General features: G+C 47.5%; 1 protein-coding gene and 1 long non-coding RNA gene across 4 annotated transcripts; one reads left to right on the forward strand and one right to left on the reverse strand.

Annotated features, from left to right (window-relative positions):
• The first annotated feature begins 851 nt into the window (after nucleotides 1-851).
• On the forward strand, nucleotides 852-1985 carry LOC123094478 (uncharacterized). Of its 2 annotated transcripts, XR_006445848.1 has the most exons (3): nucleotides 887-1155; nucleotides 1271-1501; nucleotides 1605-1985. It is a non-coding gene; the product is annotated as an uncharacterized lncRNA (long non-coding RNA). The 2 variants fall into 2 exon arrangements; XR_006445847.1 differs by having other exon boundaries at nucleotides 852-1155; nucleotides 1271-1985.
• Nucleotides 1567-2528, reverse strand: LOC123094477 (uncharacterized). Of its 2 annotated transcripts, XM_044516473.1 has the most exons (3): nucleotides 2385-2528; nucleotides 2075-2276; nucleotides 1567-1906 (listed from the first exon to the last, which is right to left on the reverse strand). In XM_044516473.1, the coding sequence occupies exons 1-3, from the start codon at nucleotides 2456-2458 to the stop codon at nucleotides 1880-1882; spliced, it is 303 nt and encodes a 100-aa protein (XP_044372408.1). In that variant the 5' UTR covers nucleotides 2459-2528; the 3' UTR covers nucleotides 1567-1879. The 2 variants fall into 2 exon arrangements, with proteins under 2 accessions (XP_044372408.1, XP_044372407.1); XM_044516472.1 differs by having other exon boundaries at nucleotides 1567-2276.
• Nucleotides 2529-14777: the final 12249 nt, after the last annotated feature.

Below are 14777 nucleotides of genomic sequence, written 5' to 3' on the forward strand. Positions count from 1 at the left end.
ACTTTTGGGGGGGCCAGGCTTTCCACACCATGAAGTCCATATGGGATAGCGTCAGACCTAGGAACTGCGCCTTGTAAGCAGTGGACACTGAGTAGATCCCGTCCATGGAGTGCTTCCACACTATGTCGTCCTCGACGTCGTCATCTATGTGAAAGTCATGCGTGAGCATCCAAAGGGTGAAGAACTCCCGTACGTGGTCGCCGGTGATGACGGTGTCCCTCTTGATCTGAAGCATCCAAGCATTCGCCCTGAGGGCGTCGCGCACCTTCCAAGTTTTCCTCCTTGAGGCTTTAAAGATCAGAGGAGCAATGTCCTTGGGCTTGCGGCCAAGAAGCCAAGGGGAGTCCCAAAAAAGTGTTTTTGCACCATTGCCCATGACTATCTTGGTGGATGCATAGAAGAAATCATGGTCTTCAACAGTACATGGGTTACCCAAACCCACCCAAAGTTTGCTCGGCTCCTTCCATTATTACCACAGCCATTTACTGTGATATTAGTTTACAAATTCTTTACCCATTTCTAAAAAAATATAACATGTGCAAAATGGGCTGCACTGACTACAACCCATTTAAAAGCCATGAACATACGGAAATTCACTGGCGTGCTCGTCCGCGCCTGCTCACGGTATCGGCGAGCATTGATTTGCGATGGGATTTGGACTGGGAGTCGTAGTCGGCGCGTACAGATGGGATAGTTAATGTGTACGCGTGGGACGTGTGCGTGACGATCGTTAGGGTAGGACGGACGGATAAACAGGACAGACGGATGGCCGTCGGGGTACTGTGTTGACGTGGGCCGTAGGTGCAAGCGTCAAGAGAAAACGGTGGCATCTGTTTTTTTATGGTGAAGCGTCGGCCCACCTAACACATTAAATGCGGGTGGCCAGAGAGGGTGCTCGGTCGATATTAATCTCATTCTCATCCGATCCCCATTTCGACGCAGGAGGGAAGGAAATCTAGCGTACTGTTCACCAGATCCACAAATCCGGACAGAGGGAGAGTTAGTCGTCGATGATGGCGAGCCAGAACCTAGGAGACATTCCGCCGGTGCTGCCAATCGTGGGTTGCCCGGACTGCGGCAGGAAGGTAGTCACGTACGGTAGCTCGCCGCGGGCAGCATGTGGGCGAGCGCTTCTACAAGTGCCGCTACCACAATGTGAGGGGGGGTTTCTGTGTTTATGGGAGAGTTTTCGGTTCGGGATCCTTTTTTGTGATTTGATTTGTTTGTCATCTCACCGTCGTTGCATCTTTCCGTTGTTGATCTTCCGCAGCCATCAGCAGGGGGATGTGATTTCTACAGGTGGCAAGAAGCGTACGCCGAGCACCTCGCATCAAATCCACAGGCGCAGATCCAGGCGGCGCAAGTTGGTCAAGGTGCGCAGGCGCCGGTCGGGGCGGAGGGGCACCAGAACGTGGCGCCGGGGGGATCTCAGTTTGGCTCGTCGGCAAGCGAAGAGCTGTTTTTTGCTACTTGTAAATGCCATATATGTGGTAGATAGGAGGTACCAGATACATTCAACACTTGTCAGACAACAATTCTTGAACTAAATTTTATACTGCTTAAATATGAAATATATGGACCAACTGATTTGCTGAATATTGTAGATGGATGGTCCAGGAGAAAATGTGATTAGACTCTAAAAGGTGCGGTGATTTCTTCTTTTTCTAGGAGATGGACCAAATGTGGTGGTTGGGACCTTGCATGATTCTCAAGGCTCTGTCCGAAACCAATTTCCCAGGAATACAGATTGTAGTAGTCATATGCTTCTCCGAGAGAATCAAAGCTGTCGCCGACAGCAGGAACTACAATTCTCTTCTTCTCTGCGTAGCATCTCAACGTTTTTTCAAGTGCGCTTATTCTGTCCGCGCATGGAGGACGCTCAAGAGGGGCTCGGCCAATACGTACTCTGCAACACCCACACATGGAGCATCAGTATGCTACCACCCTGTTTTGTGAACTTTTGAAATTGCAAGCGTAATTCGGTTTTTTCCGCCAGCAGCGTGATACATGCGCAGTCCTTTTTTTGCAAAATGATGTGAATATTGCTTTCCATAATAAGTCCCAATATCAATACCATTTTGCCCAGCCAGAGGCTTGGCTTTCGTCTTTGCCGGCCGACTGCTCCGAGCTTGGTGCTGACAAGCTGACCCCTTCGCAGCTGGCGCCCCCATCTAGCTGTACCGTCGACGCTCGACTGCGCGGCTGCGCACACGAGTGTTTGGGTGGTTGCGGCATCAAGCACAGCCTCGCCGCTGCCGAGATCCCGCAACGGAAACCTTCAGCAGGACAGGCGGCAGCAGTGCAGTCAGATCTCAGACGATTGTGCTCATGAGATCAAAATCGGACTGTAGGAACAATTGTAAATCGTAAAATAACATAGGTACCTGTCAACGGGATCTGCCAAGAACTCGAGGCCGCCGGATGCGGCATCCTCCGTCGCCATTCCTATGGTTTCCATTGTGGCGGAGGGTGAGGACGGTCAAGCGGGGGAGAAGAGCAAGGCGTGATCCAGTCGATAAATGTTTTTTCTGTTCACCCGGATATCGTGGCGCCAGAGCGGTGCGATTGGTGGAGGAGTAATGCGAGGTGCGACGCGTGCATCTCGGTCAAACACACCACCGTTTAGTTGCCGTTAAGCGAACCCCGTATTAACGGTACGTACCGTTATGAGCGTCCTGTTCGAACGGAACATGTAGTACTATGCCGTCACGGAGTCGTTATCTGTACCTCCGACGTTACCGTATTCTACCATCTCGCTGTACGTATCCGTGTCTTGGCCCACAAGTGGCATTGAATGCGTCGTTCCATTAGGCCGTGTTCGATTGGCCCATATACCATGAGCAAGCGCGCTCGTGAGCACCGTCGCCGTTCTCCATGAACGTATTCCTACACACCACATTAATCAAGTTATTGTAATAGGTCATGAAAACGGTACATAGTGGAGTGGCTTTGGCAGGCCTTTGCTAGCCCCACATTGCAAGTTCAAGTCACGGTGGTTCCAATTTTTGACGTTGATTTTTGCCTTTGTGCTTACATGTGGGGCCCACTAGTCAAAGAGACATATATATAGCAAGTCATCTGTTGAAAGTGAGTCCCATGGCTTACATGTGGGGCCCACTAGTCAAAGAGACATATATATAGCAAGTCATCTGTTGAAAGTGAGTCCCATGGCACGCGTGCATGCTAACAAAAAAATGCTGCCATGTCAGCGCATTATACGTCTGTGAATTAGATTAGCATTGTATTTGCACGCGCGTGCCACGTTGTAGAATCAGTTTGGCATATTTTTCAAGTTCATGCACTAGTTAACATTGGTGGCAAGTTTAAGCACCGCTGATATTACCTCTAATATATTGCTCAAAGATGCAGAAATTTGTTTCTGATTCTACGCTCAGATGCACCCTATATCACAGCCATTGAACCACATGGAGATAAGCGTCTTCCAGTGTATTGCAGGTCGTATCCGGCACCGTATTGATGATACAAAATAGAGGACCCATGTCAATCATTATGACGAGTCGGTGGCCCAACGGCAACACTGGACCAGATTTGCTCACGGCACGGGCCAATTTCTGAGCCGAACTGAGCCGTCCTCCGGTTTGTAGCTTACTCGTACATAGCGCGGGTATTTCCTATTCGCCACTCGTTGCGTCGAAATGTCGACGCAACGCACAAGCCAACGACTTGACCGGTGGATCTGGGCCGGCCCACTTAGACCGTGACCACAGTGCGAGCAACCAATTTTGGGTACCTTCTAAATGGTTCCCAGAACCGGGTTTTTCTGTTTATTATCTTCTATTGGCTTTTCAGGGTTTTTTCTGTGTCTTTTTCTCTTCCTTTTTTTCTTATTTTCTTTTCTTTTCTTTTTCTTTTTGTTTATTATTTTCTTTTTCTTTTCTTATCTTTTTTTAAAACGAAAATATCAAATTTTGCTCGTGTTTCCAAAATATGTTCTCAAAATTCAAAAATTGTTCTCATTACACAAAAAAGTTCAAGACTTTTGAAATTCAAAAAATGTACCGGATTTTAATTTTTTGTTCACATATTCAAAAAATGTCCGCGCTTCCAAATTTGTTTGGGATTTTTTTGAAATTGTTCTCTGTTTCAAAATTTGTTCTCAAAATTCAAAGAATGTCCGTGCTTTAAAAAATTGTCCACACTTCCAAATTTGTTAGGGATTTTTCAAAATTGTTCTCCATTTCAAAATCTGTTCTAAAGATTCAAAAAATATACGTGTTTCCAAATTTGTTCTCAAGATTCAAAAATTGTTTGTGCTTTAAAAAATTGTTTGCGCTTCCAAATTTGTTCGGGATTTTTCAAAAGTGTTCTCCGTTTAAAATTTGTTCTCAGACTCAAAAAATGTTCGTTCTTTAAGAAATAGTTCGCGCTTCCAAATTTGTCCTCAAGATTGAAAAATCGTTCATGCTTCAAAAAATTATTCATAAATTCCAAAAATGTTCATGTTTTCGAAAATTGTTTGGGAAATTCAAAATTTGTTCGTTTTCATAGAATTTGTTTGCATTTTTGAAAAAAACGTACGTTCAAAAATTTAATCCAATTTTGGAAAAAATAGGGATTTTGTCGAATTATGTTCGCAATTTAATATAATGTTAAAATGTTCATGTTTTCGAAAAATGTTTGGGAAATTCAAAATTTGTTGTTTTCATAGAATTTGTTTGCATTTTTGAAAAAAATGTACGTTCAAAAAATTAATCCAATTTCGGAAACAATAGGGATTTTGTCGAATTATGTTCGCAATTTAATATAATGTTAAGAATTTTCGCTGCTTCAATTTAATAAATATTTGTATTTTTTAAAACATTGAGTAATGGTTATTTACGTTGCTTCGGTTTTGTTCTTTAGACTTGGTGCTACAGATTTTCACATCTGTGTATACAGTTCGGCTGGCTAGCGCGGTACCGACCACAACAGAAGGTCTAGAGATCAAATTCCAGGTTTCGCATTCTTTCTATTTCAGATTTTTTGCGCGCAACCAATCACTAACAGTTTTACTCCAATGGGCCGGCCCAGTTGCGTTTGCTCTGTGCGAATAGTTTACCGCATAATGCGGTAAATAGGAGGTCCCCATAGCGCGTACCCCTTGTCTTTTCATAGATTATTACATATGGGCCGACCCACATAAGGAGTTACGCCAGCGAGAAGCTCCAGCTGCGAAGCATGCATCGGGTTTTGGATCTTCTAGTGTCCACTCAGGTGTCACGTGTCGCCACAAGAGCTGCCGCCGGCCACGTCGTGCTCTGCATGGAGCGAACCTCCATGGATGCCCCTGCGCGAGCCATGAAGACTAAGAAAAACGCCAGAACCAACATGCGGACCTCCATAGATTCCAGCGATACAACCGCAGGCTCTGGTTTCAGGAGAGAGAGGGGGAAGGGGATTGGGATAGAAGATGGATATGACATATGTGGGGCAGGGATGTCAGTGAAAGTAGCCTGTGATCCCGGGCGGGATGAATCTTTTCCAGGTGCGCCAAACTGGTCCAGGGTTGATATTGACCGGGATTATAAAGGTCGGGGTATCAATTTCAGGAATTCGGACGTCAGGGTTCGACTTCGACGAGCTCTATGAATTTGAGGTTTAAAACAGACTTTACTCTACTTCAACGGACTCGTGACAAGCAGGCCATTATGTTGGGATTTGTGATAAACCACGTAGACAAACGCTATTCAACACGTTACTAAGAAGTGAACCAATCTGTGTGACTGGATGATTAATTAAGAGGACAATGGTATCCTCAGCGCTCCAGTGATTTTGTAAATCTCAAGATTATATGCCGGCTCAGTCGCTTGGAGGTGTTTATAGAGGTAGGGTGTGTGCGTGTGTTCACAGGGGTGAGTGTATCCGCGTAAATACAAGCGCTTTGTTCGTGCTGTGTTTAAATAAACACATTACTACCAAGCGTAACAGGAACGACACTGTTAAAGTTAGCCGCCTGTCCGCTACATGACCTTGACACTTGTCACCTGACGGTCGGGGGGCTCGCCGACCATCGACCATCCTAAACACTTGTAAGCGAACAAAAAAAACGCCATAGAAGAATGAAATGGTCGACGTCAATATATTAACCGTCACCAACAACCAAGCATAATGAGCTTGAGACATGGTGGCCACAGGCGAAACGAGGATAGTGAGGTTGGGTCATTGTCTCCTCGGGCAAGATAATTAGGACATGGTCGTCACGGGGAATTAACCATGCTTCGTTCGGCTCGAGGGAATATACAGTCTAGCCCTCTCTTTTTGTACTTCTATAGCAATAAAAATACTGGAATTCCTTTTACGCACATCTTCGAGTTCATCATCTCCTGTCTTGCTTTGCTCAACCAATAGTACATTCACACACAAAAAAGATGGGACACACTCCTAGAAGAATACCATGTTCAGATGCAGCTTCACCAATTTTGAAAGAATATCACGTCACAGTTTTCATGATGGACTGCAAGGGGGGCAGACCAATGTGAGGGGAGGGCTTCTGGATTTCCTCAACGCAATGCTAAAGGACAACAACGTTTGCACCATATGTACTGACGTTGAAAATTTCAGCTAGTTCCTTCCTACCTCCATGTCCACTTCATCAGAACATCACCATATGTAAGAATCACCTCAAGCATCAACCACCTGAGCCAACTGTGCATGTACGTCTTGGCTTCCAGCTCCTGTTCCCATCATCCACTATCTCGTCGACCCCATCGACCTCTACCTGGCTACCCGCTGCCACTGTCATCCTTCACTGGTGCTTCGCGCGGCTCACCTCATCTTACGCCTCCTGCAGCCTCTTGAGGAGGCTTCGCCAGGGCCAGGCCTGTTGCGCAATCTCATCAGCCACGTTCTTCTAAGCCTTCTTGGCGTCTCGCTCGACGAGCTCAGAAAAGTGGATGAGCCGGATTGGGCCAGCCGCTACTCCTAGCCGGTGGTGTCCCTGCGGTTGGCAAATTGTACTGTCGCACCAAAAGTTCACGACGAATTGCATGGACAAGATTGAATGTACGACAACCCATCTGATTGTCACGTGTATCTCCATAGGAAGAAAAAAATATTGGACTCAACTTCGCTAAGTTGAGGAGACGAAAGCAATTAAGAGCCTAAAGCTTTCTCTGCGTCGCCGCGTCTTCACCATGGCAGCTTGGCATCTCCCCTCGACGTGGTGGCGACGGTGGTGGTCATGCTCCTTTTTCTTTTGCCACTCTTACACAACAGCCCCAACGTGATCCTCTCCGGCATCAATATCACCGCCGTGGCCAGGCTAATCGACGTATATGGCCCTGCCAAGCTGTGGAAGGTGGACAAGCTGATTTCCCGGCGTGCGTCGCCGCATTATTCGGCGTGCTCCTCGTTTCCGTCAAGATCGGTCTGCCGTGGCCGTCGGGATCTCGCTGTTGAAGATCATGTGCACGTGAGACGGGAGAGAACAAACGGGGAAAACAACTTGGACATTATATATAGTATGTAGGGAAAGAAGACTCCTGTGGCGATTGGCTTGGCTTCAACGGTTTCTAGATCGTTTCATGGGAATTCCTTTTCGTGACCTAGTGGGTTTCTGATTTGGGGTTTCCTGTTCGTGCACCAGCTTTTTTTAAGACAATGTTCCTGCGCTAGCTATTGCCAAAAGATTGAAGCGGAAACAACATAGGCTAAAGCCCAAGTGCTAATAGGCCCAATCAGCGGTGAAAGAGCCCATGCGTGCGACATAAGGCACGATCGAGCGAACGGGATGAAATTAGTACCACCACGTTTATATTACGATTTTATCTACACAAATCGTAAAAGCATAATATGACATGAGAAGAAAGCGTATTGTGACGTTGAACCCACGGAGTCAATCCGTGCTTTATTATTAGGGAAAGATTCTGGTTTTAGTAAGCTTCTTATAGCTACTAGTTGTTTTATTTATTTTGGTTGGTCCGTTTTTCTCTTATTTTATGGGTTTGCTTGGAAGGGTTTTCTTCTGGTTTTTTCGTTTTTTTTTAGTTTTTTTTCTAGTTTTAAATTTTTTATCTATTTTCTTTTTTACAAATCATGAAATTTTTAAAATCTTATTTTTTTCATACTTGTGAACATTTTGAAAATCCATTAATATTTTTTCAGATGCTTGGATTTCTTTTCAAATTCATGAACTTTTTTCAAATGCATGATTTTTTTTCATTTTCATGAACATTTTCAAAAATCTCAGCTGGTCAATAGTCAATGATCCGAACAAATGGTCAACTAATCAACGGGTTCAACAGTCAAATGAAAAGAAAACTCGGCAGGGCACGTGGGCGAGCGTTCCAGTGCGTGACCAGCTAGCACTGACACCACCTAGTTAGCAGGTCACAACCTAGTTAGTGTTCGCTTTCCTCGCCTAGCTCACCCTCGCCCAACATGGTCACCTTGCTCAATCGATCTATTTAGAGGAAAAATCAGCAGCTGCTGGTTCAGGAAAATATTTATGCCCTGTTTTTTAAATAAAATTCAAAAATTCTAAGGTAAAAAAAGTTGAAGATTTTTTTAAAATAATAAAATTTAAAAATGTTCGTGAATTAGAAAACATTCTCCAATTTGGAAAAATGTTCTGTACTTTGAAAAACATTCATGGGTTTATTTTTTTAGTGCGTTAATTCAAGAATTGTTCATGTATTTGAAAACATTCGTGAAATCGTAAAAGTTTAAAATTTTAGGAAAGAGTTTACGAATTTAAAATAAAATCACATATTTGAAAATGTTCATGATTTTAAAAGAAATCATTACATTTTTGATGAATTTTAAAAGTTCATAAATTTAGAAAACGTTCACAAATTTGAAAAGCATTCACATTTGGAAAAATAATTACAAATTTGGAAATATGTTCACGAATACTAAAAAAAGTGTTGAGTTTGAAAAATAGTTCATGTTTGAAACAAAGAAAAGGAGAAAAAAAGAGTTCATGTCTTTTTCTTTTCCCGGATTTGTTTTGTTGTACATTGAATCATTTTTTTCATTTCATGTGTTATTTTTGCAGAGGTTTAACCCAGTATGGTGACATGTGCAATATGTTGTCAACCATATAAAAATCTGCACGAGCTGCTCAGTTGCTTTCCGATTTGACAAAAAAATCAACTATAAGTGCCGGTATTTGTTAGACTGTATTTACATGTGTATATTGTAACGTTGTATACCACCTCATTATATATATATGTGATAGGCCATCCCTAGAGGGTTGTGCCGGTTCCCCCCAAAGCCTATTGTCTTACATGGTATCACGCTAGGTTACGTCCGCTTCCGCCTAAAAACCCTAAACCGCCGCCGCCGCCGCCGCCGCCACCGCCGCCGCCGCCGCGCCCGCCGTCGCCGTCGCCCGACTGCTATGACGTCCGCCGCTGCGTCCGGCTCCACCGCCACCGATTTTCTGCCGGCCTCCCTCGCGGCACTTCTCTCGAGGCCGCTGGATGCCGCCTCCCTTCAGGCGCCGATCGGGACACGGAGCGTCGGCTCCCTCTTCGCGCTCCCGCCGGCTGCTACTTCGCCCGGGCAGGCGCTTGTGGCCCACACCGCCGCCGCCCCGTCAACCGCGGCTGTCGCGCCCTCGGCCACTGCGCCGCTGGTGGCGGAGGACGTCGCGCTGGCAGGCTTCGCGGCGTCAACCGCGGCCATCGCGCCCTCTGTCACCGCGCCGGCTGCCCCTCTGACTGTCTCCACGGTGGTCTCACCTCAGCCAGTCTCCTCGATGGGATCGCAGCCGCCGCCGCCGTTTCACTTCGGCCATCTCATCACCATCAAGTTGTCGTCGGACAATTACATCTTCTGGCGCGCGCAGGTTCTTCCGCTTCTTGGGAGTCACTATCTGCTTGGCTATGTCGACGGCTCTCTCCCTTGCCCTCCTGCGCTGGTTGACAGCGTGCACGGTCCGGTCTATAATCCGGCTCACCGTGTCTGGACAGGGCAGGATCAGGCGAACCTCTCCTCCATCCAGGGGTCGCTCTCTCCGGCCGTTGCTGGGCTTGTTGTCTTCGCCAAGACGTCCCACGAGGCATGGACTATTCTTGAGCGCTCGTTTGCGGCACAGTCGCAGGCTCGTGTATCTGGGCTCCGTCGCCAACTTGGGGAGTGTCAGAAGCTTGACTCCACCGCCACTGAGTTCTACAACAAAGTCAAGAGTCTCGCCGACACGCTGGCCTCCATTGGACAGCCCCTCACCGACTCCGAGTTCAACTCGTTTATTGTCAATGGTCTTGATGAGGAGTATGACGCCCTAGTCGAGATCATCAATGAGAGGGGCAACTCCACGCCCATGCCAGCACACGAGGTCTTTTCACGCCTCCTGCTTACTGAGCAACGAGTCGAGACGCGCCGATCCAGGGGCAACGGCGCCCTCTCGGCAAACGCCGCCACCAAGGGTGGTCGCTCCTCTGCTTCATCCAGGGCTCCTTCGGGGCAGTCACCACCACCCGCCTCGGCCCCTCCTCCTACTGCGACGCTACCAGGGGCTGGCGGTCCACGTGTGTGCCAGCTTTGTGGTCGCGATGGGCACTGGGCCTCGAAGTGTCACAAGCGCTTCCAGCGGGGTTTTCTTGGTCTCGGCAATGACGGGAAGGATACACGCAACTTTGCTCGTCAGGTCGCCATGGCTGATCGTCCGCCGCCGCAGAAGCCACAGGGACACACTCAGTCCTACTCCATTGATCCCCACTGGTACATGGACTCTGGGGCGACAGAGCACCTGACCAGTGAGATGGGGAAGCTTCACACTCGTGAACCCTACCATGGCTCCGACAAGATCCACACCGCCAATGGAGCAGGTATGCACATCTCTCATATTGGTCAAGCATCACTTCTCACTAGACATGCCAATAGGAGTCTTCAACTTCGCAATGTTCTTCGAGTTCCATCTGTGACACGTAATCTTCTTTCAGTTCCTAAACTCACTCGTGATAATAATGTGCTTTGTGAATTTCATCCTTTTGATCTTTTTATTAAGGATCGGGGCACGAGGGACATTCTTCTTAGTGGGCGGCTCTGCCAAGGTCTCTATCGTCTGGAGCATCCTGGCGTCGCTCGCGTCTTCAGTGGAGTTCGGGTATCTCCGTCACAGTGGCATGCTCGTCTTGGTCACCCGGCCACACCTATTGTCCGGCATGTTTTGCGTCGTCATGAGCTTCCTAGTGTGTCTAGTAATAAAGATGTAGCAGTGTGTGATGCTTGTCAGCAGGGGAAGAGTCATCAACTTCCTTTTTCGGAGTCCAGTCGTGAGGTGAAACATCCTTTAGAACTTGTGTTTTCAGATGTATGGGGTCCTGCTCAGACTTCTGTTAGTGGTCATAATTACTATATCAGTTTTGTTGATGCTTACAGCCGCTTTACCTGGCTTTATCTTATCAAACGTAAATCTGATGTGTTTGACATTTTTGTTCAGTTCCAAAAACATGTTGAACGCCTTCTCAAGCACAAAATTGTTCATGTTCAGTCGGACTGGGGTGGCGAGTATCGCAACCTCAACTCCTTCTTTCAGTCGCTTGGGATCACTCACCGTTTAGCATGTCCACATACACATCAGCAGAATGGTTCAGTAGAACGTAAGCATCGTCACATTGTTGAAGCTGGTCTGACTCTTTTGGCCCATGCATCTGTTCCGTTTCGTTTTTGGAGTGATGCTTTCACCACTGCATGTTTTCTCATCAATCGTACTCCCACTCGTGTTTTGAATATGAAGACTCCCATTGAAGTTCTCCTTAATGAACAACCGGACTACACCTTTCTCAAGGTGTTTGGGTGTGCTTGCTGGCCCCATCTCCGTCCATATAACAAGCGTAAGCTCGAGTTTCGTTCCAAGAAGTGTGTTTTTCTTGGTTATAGCTCTCTTCATAAAGGATACAAATGTCTTCATGTGCCCACTAATCGTGTCTACATCTCTCGGGATGTTGTGTTTGATGAGCATGTTTTTCCCTTTGCCAAACTCCCTGTGTCCACTACCGAGCCACCTGTCATGCATTCATCCTCTGTTGCTTCTGACCAATTTGATGATGTTGCATATTCTCCTCTATTGTTGCCTAACCATGGTGCAGGCACTGGTCGTGGGGCTCGTTTGGAGATTCTGGAAGTGCCATCTTCCTCTTCGTCGCCATCGCCTTCATCCTCGGCACCTTCTGTTGTGCATGAGGAGCACATGGCGCCCCTGCATGGCCTCGGTTTCCGTGCTCATGCACGGCCGATCGACGTCCTGGCCCGGTCGCCTCTGGCTTCTGGGCTGCCTTCGCCATCGTCGCGCCCTGCAACCCCGCCGACTGGGCCGGCCTCCTCGGTCCCCGTCTCGCCCAGGGCGTCGGGGCAGTCATCACCAGGCCTGGCCTCGCCCGCCCCTGCCTCGCCCAGGGTGTCTGGGCCCTTCTCACCAGGGCCGGCCTCGCCTGCTCTCGCCTCGCCAAGGCCGTCTGGGCCGGTGTCACCGGAGCTGGCCTCGCCCACTCTCGGTTCGCCCATGGCCTCTGAGCCCCTGTCGTCGGGCCAGTCTTCGCCATGCAGCCCGGAGTCGTCTGTCCCGAGCTCGCCTGAGGTGATTCCTGCATCTCCGGCGACCGTCACGTCTCCGTCACCTTCGCCTCCGCCGGCTCCTGCTGCTGCTCTACGTCCACATACGCGCAGTCGGAGTGGCATTTTTCAGCCTAAGCAACGTCACGATGGCACAGTTGCTTGGTTAGCGGCGTGCATGTCTGCTGCTCTCGCAGATCCATCCTCTGAGCCACGCACGTATCAAGCTGCTATGCGCATTCCTCATTGGAGAGAGGCCATGGAGCAGGAGTATCAAGCGCTTCTTCGCAATCAGACATGGACTCTTGTTCCTCCACAATCACGGGTAAATGTCATTGATTCCAAATGGGTTTTCAAAGTGAAGAGGCATTCTGATGGGTCCATTGAGCGCTATAAGGCTCGTCTGGTTGCTCGTGGTTTTCGACAGCGTTTTGGACTTGACTATGAAGACACCTTCAGTCCAGTGGTCAAGCCTACTACCATCAGACTTCTTCTCTCTCTGGCTGTTACTCGAGGTTGGTTTCTTCGTCAGCTTGATGTTCAAAATGCTTTTCTTCATGGTGTCTTGGCGGAGGAGGTTTACATGCGCCAGCCTCCGGGTTTCTCTGATCCGGATCGCCCTGATCATCTCTGTCGTCTGTCCAAGGCAATTTATGGTCTGAAGCAGGCTCCTCGTGCTTGGCATGCTCGTCTTGCAATGGCTCTTCGTGCTCATGGTTTTGCATCATCAACTGCTGACTCCTCATTGTTTCTTCTTCAAAGGCCTGAGGTTACTATGTACTTGTTGGTCTATGTAGATGATATCATTTTGGTCAGCTCCTCTCAGTCGGCTGCTACTGCGCTTGTTCGCTCACTTGGTGCTGATTTTGCGGTCAAGGACCTTGGGAAGCTTCATTACTTTCTTGGTGTGGAGGTTACTTCTCGTGCTGCTGGCCTTGTTATGACGCAGAAGAAGTACTCTCTGGATTTGTTGCAGCGAGCTGGGATGCTTAAGTGCAAACCGACGACTACACCCATGTCTACCACTGATAAGCTCAATGCTGTTGATGGTGTGCTTCTTTCTTCTTCTGATGCGACAGAGTACAGGAGTATTGTTGGTGGGCTCCAGTACTTGACGATCACGCGACCAGACATTTCCTATGCTGTTAACCGAGTCTGCCAGTATCTGCAGTCACCCCGTGACACTCATTGGTCTGCTGTTAAGCGGATTTTGCGCTATATTCGTTTCACGGTGGCTCATGGTTTGCATATTCGGCCGTCTGACTCTGGTTGTCTTTCAGCATATTCTGATGCAGACTGGGCTGGCAATCCGGATGACAGGCGATCCACGGGGGGTTATGCTGTCTTCTTTGGCTCTAACCTGATTGCCTGGAGTGCTCGGAAACAGGCTACTGTCTCGCGTAGCAGTACTGAGGCTGAGTATAAGGCTGTGGCCAATGCCACATCAGAGATCATCTGGGTACAGTCCTTGCTTCAGGAGTTAAGTATACCCCAATCACAGCCTCCTGTTCTTTGGTGTGATAACATCGGTGCTACATACCTTTCTGCAAATCCGGTATTCCATGCCCGAACGAAACACATTGAAGTTGACTATCACTTTGTGCGTGAACGTGTCTCTCAGAAGCAACTACAGATCAAGTTTATTTCTTCCAAGGATCAACTTGCTGACATCTTCACCAAGCCATTGCCTTTGCCACAGTTTGAGACTTGCAGGCGCAATCTTACCCTTCTAGATTCATTAGAAAGTGGCTAAGATTGAGGGAGGGTGTTAGACTGTATTTACATGTGTATATTGTAACGTTGTATACCACCTCATTATATATATATGTGATAGGCCATCCCTAGAGGGTTGTGCCGGTTCCCCCCAAAGCCTATTGTCTTACAGTATTATCTTTCATTTTGAACCTTGTCCAATAAAAGTTGTAGTAGTAAGTTTTGCCTTAAGTGAGATCTCCTTTTCAATTAAGCACGTTCGAGGCTACACACTCGTGTTTCATATCTTGTCTGACATGCACATCACTTTTGATTTGAGAGTATACATGATGCTCTCTCCTAATTTTGTTAATTTGGGCGTGGTGCTTTGGTTCATGAACCGCCCTAGAAAGATATTTTCATCACTTTTGAGCTAACCATTTGTGCTATCTTTTTTATTTTGAAAAACTTCAAAAGGCATAAAGTATTTTGCTTTTTTTTAGTTTTGTTTCCAGCAGGTTCTACTGGAAGACAGCCACCGGGGCACATAAAGGAAAATTCATCGATGCAATGATCCATGTCCATTA

Source organism: Triticum aestivum, chromosome 4B (genome assembly GCF_018294505.1).
Source record: "Triticum aestivum cultivar Chinese Spring chromosome 4B, IWGSC CS RefSeq v2.1, whole genome shotgun sequence".
In the NCBI taxonomy this organism is placed as follows: Eukaryota; Viridiplantae; Streptophyta; class Magnoliopsida; order Poales; family Poaceae; genus Triticum; species Triticum aestivum.